General features: G+C 44.7%; 1 protein-coding gene across 1 annotated transcript in view; it reads right to left on the bottom strand.

The window, feature by feature from the left end:
- Positions 1 to 1,436: 1,436 nt before the first annotated feature.
- Positions 1,437 to 11,411, bottom strand: part of garnl3 (GTPase activating Rap/RanGAP domain like 3) — a 55,331-nt gene continuing 45,356 nt past the window's right edge. Inside the window, 7 exon segments of the mRNA XM_068705653.1 lie at positions 1,437 to 4,591; positions 4,681 to 4,801; positions 5,301 to 5,519; positions 7,786 to 7,845; positions 9,840 to 9,975; positions 10,440 to 10,558; positions 11,300 to 11,407. Coding sequence (XP_068561754.1) covers positions 4,426 to 4,591; positions 4,681 to 4,801; positions 5,301 to 5,519; positions 7,786 to 7,845; positions 9,840 to 9,975; positions 10,440 to 10,558; positions 11,300 to 11,407 — 929 coding nt within the window. The 3' untranslated portion in view covers positions 1,437 to 4,425.

Below are 11,411 nucleotides of genomic sequence, written 5' to 3'. Positions count from 1 at the left end.
GGGCGAATGAGCATTAGCGATACATATGATCTGGGTGAAACAGAACGCTAATGACATGTCAGGGACAAAGCGGTGTGGCTGTATCCGGTATGCGTCAGTGGTGGGGTCGTCTCAACTTGCCTATAGCTTCAGGGCAAAAGGAAATAAGGCCTCTTCCCTACACGCCTCACTTTTCCTCTTTGCCGCTCTCCTTTTCAGACGATGAACTCGCTGGGTGAATGAACTGTGAGGCCGGACACACACACACACACACACACACACACACACACACACACACACACAATCACAGTTGCTGAGTGACTGCAAAGTTATGGCTACATAAAAATATTACGGTTTTCTTTTTTTATGTCAGATCAGGAGATGACTCTCACAAAAGCAATGTTTTCGTTGCGTCTGGCTGTTCACCCGTTGTCTAGGGTTCAGTTTTTATTGGCTGGGATGGTCTGTTTCATGGGTGTAGGCTTCAGGAGGGAGAAACAGAGAGGGAGAGACAGAGGGAGAGAGAGAGAGACAGAGGGAGAGAGGGAGAGAGAGAGAGAGAGAGGGAGAGACAGAGGGAGAGGGAGAGAGAGATAGAGGGAGAGAGAGCGAGAGAGGGAGAGAGAGAGAGAGACAGGGAGAGTGAGAGGGAGGGAGAGAGATAGAGGAAGAGACAGAGGGAGAGGGAGAGAGAGCGAGAGAGAGAGGGGGAGACAGAGAGAGAGAGAGAGAGCGTGGGAGGTTAATGGCAGCATTTACTCCAACAAGTACAAGATTTCATCAAAGTGCAGTTACATCATTATTTATCTCCACCTTGTGGTCACAGTCGGCTCTACTAATGTATGAAGAATTCAGAATCTTTACTTAACAATACACTATAATTTATATTTTTATGATAATGTAACAAATGCACAAGCGTATTATGAAACAATGGGCCCCTGGGCACAGTTATTGCAAAAGGGCCCCGCCACCTTTCCTTCACCAGCAGACACACACACACACACACACACACACACACACACACACACACACACACACACACACAGTTTATAGTGGTGAAAGTCTCTTTGTTGCTGTTGTTTTGTGTCTCGTTGTAAACTTTATTGTTCACCTCTGAATGACAAAGTGAACACAGCATGGGTTCAAGGCCCATCGGAGCTTTTACAACGTATCTACACAATGTTTAAACCAATTCTGAAGGCAAGTAAGCCAGCCTGGTGACGCAAGGCCTGAAGTAAAATGTTGTTACTCTGGTTTTTGAAAAAATCATGGCAGCAGAATTTTCAACAAGCAGCAAACAGGAAAGACACTCTGAGCGCCGCTGCTCCTGGTGCTCAGCAGGAAACCGATTATTCAAAGTGAAATAAACGACTCTGCTGGTAGTCCCACAGCGTTCCACGTCTCCCGGGTGAGATATGCGATTAGTAAAATAGAAAGTGAAAACAAAAACAAAAAAATTGAGTTCAAATTTCATAAATATTTATTACATATCAATGAACAGAATCGACTACTTTCACAGCAGTGGTCTACAGCACTTGTTTAAAATAATTGCTCAAATAATAATCGTAATAATATCAATAATAATAATATAGTTCAGTTTCATTTGAGGCCACATTTGATACACAAACATTTACAAGTAGTACTTGGCATTAAAAACGATGGCGATACAATATTTTAAGACACTTGGTGTTTTTTTTGTTCATTTTCTTTCATTTTGATATCACAGAGAGGTTCAGCAACAGTCTAAACAGGAAATATAGATTAAAGATACAAAAAAAACAAAAACAAAAACAGTGAAAATGCCAAGGGGGAGGTAGGAACAGAGTACGTGACAGAAATACAGGAGAAATAGGAACATCGTACGTGGGAGAAGCAGTGTCACGAACTGTAACTGACAGACGTCCCCCAGAGCAACAAACACTAGAGTACCTCTTTAAAAACACCCCCCCTCCCCCTCCCCCCACCCCCTTCTTCTTCTTCTTCTTCTTCTTCTTTCCTTTTTAGTCTTACTGAGTTGCGTTAATAGTGTTCACACTGAGACAGGCAGGAGGAACAGAGGGAAAGGAGTGAGCGGTAAAGAGAAGGAGGCTCATGCAAGATCTGAAGGCCGCTGTGTTGCACGTCAGCACAGCTAGAACCACTGCTCCCGGTTTGTGGACCCGTCCACGGTACCAGTGGGTCCTCAAAAGCTTCGTCTTTGGGCTTTACCGACTGCCTCGGGAACATTTTGTTTCCCCCGTTTCGCGTCAGGGTTCAGGGTTCACACGGACTCACGGGAGCGATGAGACTTCCTCAGCGCTCGAAACGGTTCCAAATGAAAAGTGCATTTATACTTGAGGATTTCCGAAGAAATTGCGGCGGGAATTGAGCGCCGGCTGCTTGAAAAGCTGACGCTAAGCTGTATTGCTTCACAAATTGCTGGGAGCTGGATAGCGTTGCCTGGACTGTAATGCTTGATGGATGGCTGGGAGCTAAATAAAAAAAAAAAAAAAAAAAGCATTGCTGGTTTAACTTTAAATGAAGGACCGTATGAATGAAGTATGGAGAGCTGTAATAGGAAAGGGTTGCAGGTATAGTGTAAGCAATGAAAGGTGTTGAAATGAGGCCTTGAGGAGTTTTCCTATACATTTAAAAAATGGATGCATGTGTTTGAATTTGTAACATGAATTCCTTGTTTGAAGGGCCTTTGTGTGCCAGTTCAGAATACAATACCTGCAGTGGAAAAGGAGTTGATTTAGAAGTTGTGTTAAAATGTTTCTGCGACGCCACACAGATCAGACGAGCTCAATCAGCTTAGTGTTGGTAACTGCAGAGGGACTCCCGGGTCAGAGAGGTAATTCCTATCACTTAGATTACAGTGTGTGAGAGAGAGTTTATTCTGCAGATTGTATGTTTGTGGTGTCAAAAATGTGGAAAGAGTTTGTGTTTCTGAAAACGTCTCGTCTCGGTTAACACTGGTTGTTTAAACGAGGACACATGTTCTACGTTTTGGTGAGAGAGAATGGAGTATGAAGAGTGAATACTACGGGAGGAAGTAGAAGAGTTCAACGGCTCAACCTCACTCCGAGTTGACCTGTTGACCTCCGAGTTGACCTTTGTTGAAGCGGTGAATAGTAAGAATACAACTTTATCAATTCAGAATGTTGGAATGGGTTACTGTGCAATATAAACAATATATATATTTCCTACATTATCGTTGGGATCACTTCCAAATTCATGACCGTTCTGCACCTTTTAAATTAAACACACAAATTAAAACACTTCATACTTAATGTTATTTTAGTGCGGTTAGTAGTCAAGACCGTTTCAGCTTTTGTACGTTTCAACTAAATTTTGCTTTTATCTTTTCAGTTTACGGCGATATGCTGCGTTTTAACGTTAGTTTTCACGTATTACTCGTAGTTTTGCCCTTTGCCGTGCCACCGTACCTCCGTCTGGTAAAACATCCACGCTTCTGCCGTCTCAGGTTGCAGGTTTGCTTTGTGACGCTACGTTTGGTATGACGTCGCGGATCGTACGGTTTCCGTAGAAGCAATTTCTTTTGGAGCACAAGTCACGATACGCGTAGCAAAGACATGCGGCTTTAAGTACGTCTCATTCTCACGAGAGAGCCTCCGAGAAGTGGATTCATCCAAACTGAACAGAGCTGTGGAACGCCACGCGGTAATCTAATGAGGACTACAATCATGGCTGCTACCGTCAGACACCAGGATACGGTGGCTGTTAAGAGGTGTAGTTCAGTGGAGGATGCTGGGAAATGGCACTTGTGGGAGACTTTGCCTCCAGCCCTGTCGACCTGTATGCTGTGGATAGGGAGAATAATAAGGACTAAGATATGCAGAGAGCATAAAACATCATACTTTCACTAAATATGGGAATAAAATGGATTTTTATAATATAATATATCTATAAATATGCATCACAGGCATACATGCCTGTCACTGTGTATGCATTTTCATGTATAAACAGATGTACACACACATATGCATATCATACAACATTTGAAAGTGGATCGGAAATAATCACGTAATATACAACACATGTTAAGCGCTAGCAACTCCAGAGGGCATCGTGAACGCAGGGATTTCTTTTTTGTGGTGCGCAGATTTACATTCAGTTTGTGGTTCGGTAACGTTATCTCAGGGCTGCTGCAGACCTCGGAATAAACCACGGCGTCTCACATAACCTCACCGCCTCTTTGGGTTGTTTTCTGCGGGGCAACACACAAAACGCCCGACGCACAGTGGCTGAGGGTAGGCTCGCGAAAAACAACAAAACGCACACAGACACTCATCTGGTCCGATGAACGGGGGAGACCCAAGATACAACCGAAAAAAAAGAAAAAAAAAAGAATTCAAACAAACAACAAATTTAAAAACTCAAACACTAAAGTAATGGTGACAGTACAGGAGTGGGTGGGCAGAGAAGTGCACGGCGGGATTGTCTTCACTTTAGGTCCAGGACATCTTCTTCGAAGGATGTGGACAGGGCAAAGGCGCTGGCGAGCGGCGGGCTCTCCTCTCGCGGCGCCACCTTCTCTGGCTCGGCCTCCGAACCGGACGAACAATGCAGCTGGACGTCCAGGTCGGTTTCAGCGGACTCCGAGGCTGACCTGCGATTAGAAACACACAACTCGAGCCCGCCGTCACGGTATAGAGCAAGCGTTAAACGTGCGAAAGTCGCCGCTGATGAATCTGATACCTGTCGCTGTTTGTTGACGTCAGCGCTCGTGCTTTGGGGTCTTCCTCCGTGTTCTTCTTGCTCATCTTCCTCTGTTTGACTGTTCCACTGTCCGACTTTCCACTTGGTTCCTCCGTCAAGCCTTTGTTTGAAAATGAAAATGTAAAAAGGAGTTAAAAGGGATAGTTCGATGTTTGGGGAAATACGCCTATTTGCTTTCTTGACAACGGTTACATGAGAAGATCGATACCATTACATTATTACATTACAGTCATTTAGCATGTCAGCATGTAAGTCGCTTTTATCCAAAGCGACTTACAATTCAGTATCTATCTACACACCGTAGGCACAACTACGGGAGACATTTTGGGGTTAAGAATCTTGCTCAAGGACACATTGACATCAGACTAGTGGAGCAGGAGCCGGGGATTCGAACCGCCGACCCTCTGATTGAAAGACGGCCCTGCTCTCCACTTATCCTCGGTCACCACTCTCATATCTCTCTTCAGAATAAGTCGACAGCTAGCAGCTTAGCTTAGCATAAAGTCTGGAAGCAGATAGAAACAGCTTGCCACCTCTAAAACTCAATAATGAATAATTAATATACCAACATAAAAATAATAAAGTTATTTAGTGTTTACCAAGCAGCTCCTTGCGTGTGCGGCTGGCTATCTCTTTGATTTCCATGCGGGACAGGGACAGCGAGTGTGTGGCGGAGATGAGGGTGGTTGGGGGCACCATGGGGGGGGCCGGCGTCGTCAGCACCTTGTTGACCAGAGGCGACTTGAGGGGTCTTTCGATGCTGCGGCCCACCAAGTTGCACAGAGGGATCTTGAACATGTGCTTACATGCCGATTCACCTGGGGAGGGAAGAAACCCAGAGGAGGAGGAGAAGGACGGAAATAAAAAAAAGACAAGAGCAGTGGATGAAGTCAGAAAGAGGGAAGAGACAACGGGACACGAGTTCAAAAGAAGACACATATAAAAGGGTGAGAAACACGTGGCGGTTAATGAGAAATGCATGAAACTCCTGGCCTGAAGCACGATAGTATTTTTGCATATGTTAGCTATGGAAATGCACTTCTATCTAAAGCATACCATTTCCTTTTTTGACTTTCCACGCAGCCACTGAACATTATCATCGTTAATGTATTTTATTTTTTACCAAAATTACCTCACTGTTGCTCGATAATGCACTTGGAAGAAGTTTGAAATTTGAAAAAGTTTCCGGAAAATACGTTTACTTGGTTTCTTGCATGTACTGGGAATTTATTTCTCACAGAAACAGTCGCTTACCTCCATGACTCTAATGTAGCTAATGCTCATACACAAAAAAAAATTAAAGCTCACGACAGAAATAGCAAGCATGTAGTTGAAAGTATGACGTGAACCGGTGATTTTATGTACTTAAGAAGAGTCATTGAATGCATCGTTAGAGAGGGTTTTCAAAACAGACACTGATTGCAACAGCGTCAAATACAAATAAAAGTGTTTATTGTAATGAATAACTAACCTTGAGCAAGTGTCAAGCCTGAGAGTCAACAACGGCTGCCTAGATTATAAGAAATCAATCTAAAAATATGCAAAATGACCTTTTTGTGACTTCGGGCCTCGAGGTTGACGAGCCGCTACAATAGAACCAAACCTCCATTTTCAAAGGAAGAAACTCTAAAGTGATTAATAGTTTCCTGAAACAGCACGTGATCTTAAAATGCATCATCCTTACTACAGAGAGCTAATGTGATGGTTGTAATCATTTCTAGCAGACCATCTATTATTCAGCAGAGACTATAAAACGCTTAAAGTCTGCTTGGGACGCATCAAATGGATGTTTGGAGTTTTTCAAATGGGGAAACAATCTGCAGCGCGTCATCCTGCAGCGCCCAGCTGTTGCCATCGGGGAGCAGCATTGCAGTTCAGCAGCTCCTCTCCATCGAGGCGGGCTGACGGTAAGGTGGACGCGAGTGACTCGATGCGGAGGCTATATACGCCGCACAAAAGAGGTCTCATCTGAAATGTCAGCGGGTGAGAGGCGAGTAAAGAGCCGCGGAGAAAAGTACGGGGCCACTGCTGACGTCTGACAGGTACACCGTGTTGTTACAGATCGTTTCTCTCCTGGAGCGGCAAAGAATGGCAATAAAAACCAAAATGCGAAAAAGGGGGAAAGCATGCAGTTATTTTAGAATATATAATCACAGAGATCAATATATTCCACATGCGTTTCTGGACCAGGGGAAGTGTCACACCGCATCACACTGGCGAGTAATTAAATCTAAATTTTCAGCACTGATTGGAGTCAAACTCTCCACAGCAGAGAGATGTTTTTTTTGCGGCAGGTTGTTGGCGTGTCTTTGCAGCCAGTGGAGGGAGGTGGCGGCTAGCGGCCACATCGGTAGCAGCATCTTGTTCACATTACTGGTGCGATTACATCGGATGAAACCCTCCCCGAGGAGCAGATACGGCAGGAGCACAGGCAGTTAGAGGATGGGATTTTTGTCAGCACCCCTTCTACCCCCCCCCCATCTGAATCCCCCCCACCACACCAATTGTGGCACTGCCATTTGGACTACCACTTTGGATCGAAGAGAGGGCTGACAAAAGTCTCCATGGCGACAGTGCAATCTGTAAATCATGCTGCGGCAGACGTGTCTTCTCCTTCCCTCGTTCCCTTTTCTCTCCCTCCTTCTCTCCCAACCTCATGCACCACCCCTCCCTTCTCTCTTGCACTCATGCATACATTTTCTACACCTCCTCCCCTCTTCCCCCTGTAATTTTACTCCCCCCCTCCTCCCCCTTTGATCGACGTTATCTCCTCTGCTTCACTTTTTTACTTTGCACTCTATCACCTCTCTCTCTCTCTCTCTCTCTCTCTCTCTCTCTCTCTCTCTCTCTCTCTCTCTCTCTCTCTCTCTCTGAGCTTGCACTAATGCTTTTTTATTAGTTAAGACAGAAGGGGGGATGGGGAAGACATAATGTTCACTTAACATTCAACCAACGTTCAAGTCAACATGCCGCCGTGGAGCAGACAGGGTGGTACACTCTGGGAGCATGTGCATGTTAGTGGGGCAGCAATATGAGCATCATTTTCATGAACTGAGGACGAGTTGCGGGAGAATCCTGCAGTACCTTCGGCATCCTTAGACATGTACAGGGAAAGCTTGGTACCATAGGGGATCCGTATAGAATCTGAACCAGGGATGAAGAAGAGGGTTACACACACTAAACACACACACACACACACACACACACACACACACACACACACACACACACACACACAGTAGGTTCTCTGTTAGGTGCACGACTCCCAGTGATGCAGAATCATATGAATAACCAGCTAAAACAGGAAAGAAAATGAGAATCCATTTGAGAGAAAATGATTACCCGAACCAGCCTAAAAGCATAAAGCCCGTCCTCGGCTAATTGCAGCAGCGACAGTCAAACCCTCCTCCCCGTTAGCCTTAATGGGACCTGTAAATACCCGCTCCCCGCTTTTGATGGCGCACACAAGCAGAACATTTCAATAATTGTTCTCCTCAGGCCTCGTCCTTCCCCAGCAGCCGGCAGAATTACACGACGACTCTGTGTTTTCCCTTTCAACAGCTAGAAAGTCGAATGAACACAGAGAAGTTGACGTCGCCGTGAGCCATCTTGTACGTCGTTAATCACAGCCGGGCTCCATTTTCAGACAGTCGTATGAATCTGGAGGAGGTCCGCTGCGAGGGTCGGGGAGACTCAGAAATGGTCAAACACACAATGAAAGATGGAGGAGGGAATAGTGGGATGCAGGGTGCTCTTATTGATCCTCCATAATGATGATCCTTGAAAGCATTCTCCGCCTCTGAGAACGCTCACTGTGTGCCTTGAATGGTGGTGATGGTGGGAGGTATGCGGATGATTAGTCTCTTCTTCTTCTTTTCATAATTTGCGTCTTATAGGAACTGTGCATAATAATTACATCTACATAGGTGCCAGACATTTGCCATATCATTCATGTATAGATGGAATTCCTTTCGTACGTTGCAACCGTGGATCTCCATTTATTGAACTATTTTATGAAAATCAGTTTGCAAGAGAAGCGATCACAGTGCGCCGTGTTGCCCTGGTGTTTGTCAACGTCGCGTTGTCATTAAAGTTGGGTTATATGGATCACCGTTTTGAAAATTGGTGTGTTCATGGAAGCTCCAAAATCTGAGCGGTGGCAATACTTTAAAGAATAACGTAAAGATATTCTATATTTTTCTTATTATCAATAAATCCAAATACCAAAAATTGCCAGTTAGACCAAAGCCTGATGCTTCTTATTACAAAACAAATTTCACGTTATCCTACTCATCAGCATTAAACTCTTGGATGTCAGAAGGTTCCTTGAACACACCACTGGGTTGGGTTAAGTTTTCATAAAAGATCCAGACTCCAGAACAACAAATAAAACAATGACAATAAAACAAACGCAATGAATTCTTCGCTGAGATGAATTATTAATTATTACCTCTCTTATGTTTAAAAGCACTGGAAAGCAGTTCTCTCATTCAGCTTCTTACTCAAACTTACAAACACAAACTTGTTTTTTTCTCCCCGGATGTTTCTTTTATAACGTTGAGTGTTGCTTATATAGCTGAATATTTAACGTTATTGAGAAACACTTGAATAAATATAGTTATAAGCCATGTTTTCGGGTGCTGTAAAGTATAGATGCAAGTTGATTTTCATGTTGTGCAGAAATAAATGGAAGCAAATGGCTGCATGGCTGGAGATTAATCTGAAATATGTGGAAAATAGTCAGCTATAATGTTAAGTAATGGGCTAACATCTATAAAACAGGAGGGTTGTATATATTAGTAAAAAAAGAAGCTATGGAACGGAGACTTTGTGAAAATATGGATCTTTCCCAGTTTGTCATGAATCTAAACTCTGTCAGTATTGTACTTGTAGTGATGACGTAGTAATGAGGGGGAAGATGAATGAAAACCACACATCACAACTCTGGAGGAGAAAGTCTGCAGCTTCAATAAACCATCCTGCTGAGACAGCTTTATGTAAATGGCTCTCCGGGCTAACATGGCAGCATCCAAAGTCAAACAGAGCTGCAGGCAAAAAACTGACATTTTTAAATCTGGAGCTACTACTATCAACATCCTCTGGTGCTTTTCACTGAGGTGGGGGGGGGGGGGGCTTACCATCGCCGAGCGGCGAAGGGAACACGGGCATCTCGTAGCCGGTGGGCGTCTGCGGGGAACTCTGGGAGCTGGTGTCTCTCGAACTGCAGTTGGAGGCTGAGCTCACCGGGGCCGAAGACACGAAATATATGTCCGACTGTGGGAGACAGGGAGGGGAGAGGAGGTCAATTCAGAGGTCAAGATGTTGGGAAACAATAGCAGGAAAAAGAGACAGAAAGGATAAAGATGAAACATGGGGAAAAAAAGGAGGATTTGTGCACTGTGTGTCTTTTTTTTTTTTAATAATGAGTGTGTTATTGATTTGTAACCATGCGGATTGCCAGTCATATTTCCCACCAGGGTAATAAAGATGGATTGGAAGGAGAAAGCTGAGACAGCTCCTTCTATAACGCAGAGTGAGGCCTTCTCGCACTCACAAATACTCATCATCTAAAAAGGACTCCCGCTAAAGTGAAACCCAGTGTGTTGTAGGAACACATGTAGTTTTCTATTTACATACATAAAACAATGAAGCACGAAGGACATATATCATTTACAGAGTCGCAGTGCACAGCAGCAGGACGGGGACATGGTGCTGTGTCAGCTCTCAATCATACTGACCCGTGAGGCGGCCAACTGTAGCTCTGGGACCACTGCTGTGTACACCAGGTTTCCGTTAACGACCAGCCGGATCTCAATGGAGTCCGTTGTGAAGGCCAGGATGTAAGGAAACGCACAGACTGCAAAGACACCGTGAGCACACGTTAAAACCACTGATGATCAAGAAAAAGGGGGGGGGGGGGGGGATGAAATTTGCACACCACACACACCACTCTACGCTGAGCATCTCCTGAGGGGCTCCGGACGCTTCCCCTCTTCTCCGTTTGTTCAACAAGGTGAGAGCGAAACTGCGCCACCGCGTGGGAAGCCAGCCTCAAACAAACCGTCTGCAGAGGAGCGCTAACGAGCTCGGACATGATCTATCCACATTCAGCCTTATGGAACCATAATAATAGCTTGATGTTATTGGTTCATATAAATAACTATCAGAGTATCCTAACTATTGCTCTCAAACTGAGGCTCTCCAATATGTTTCAGTATATTTGTTCTGTTACTCGGTACAGTTTGTATTGCTTGCTTCAGTGTGTGAGAGTGTCTGTGTGTGTGTGTGTGTGTGTGTGTGTGTGTGTGTGTGTGAGAGAGAAAGGAGGGCAGCAGCATGTTGTTATCAACTGGGTCGTGTTACTGGTTCAATACCAATTGTATTTGCTTTTCATCACCTTTTGCATTAATAAAAACACGCACGAACACAGACACATGTGCGGACACACACACACACACACACACACACACACACACACACACACACACACACACACACACACACACACAAATAATCACATTGGCCAATGGGATGCTTGCGGCTACACATGGTGTTTCCATGGCAACAGCAAGCTCCGGCCAGGCCAGCGGTAACCTACCGATAGCGTTGGGCATCTGGTTCCAGCTGAAGTGGAAATCAGAGGCGTTGGACTGGATCATCGGTGTGGAGCCGTTAAATGGACACACTTTCTTATAGTAGCAAATGTCTGT

The sequence above is a fragment of the Cebidichthys violaceus genome, unplaced genomic scaffold (genome assembly GCF_023349555.1).
Source record: "Cebidichthys violaceus isolate CVI_PGR_0920_01 unplaced genomic scaffold, fCebVio1.0.p SCAF_12, whole genome shotgun sequence".
Taxonomy (NCBI): Eukaryota; Metazoa; Chordata; class Actinopteri; order Perciformes; family Stichaeidae; genus Cebidichthys; species Cebidichthys violaceus.
This window is presented reverse-complemented; position numbering and strand designations above follow the sequence as displayed.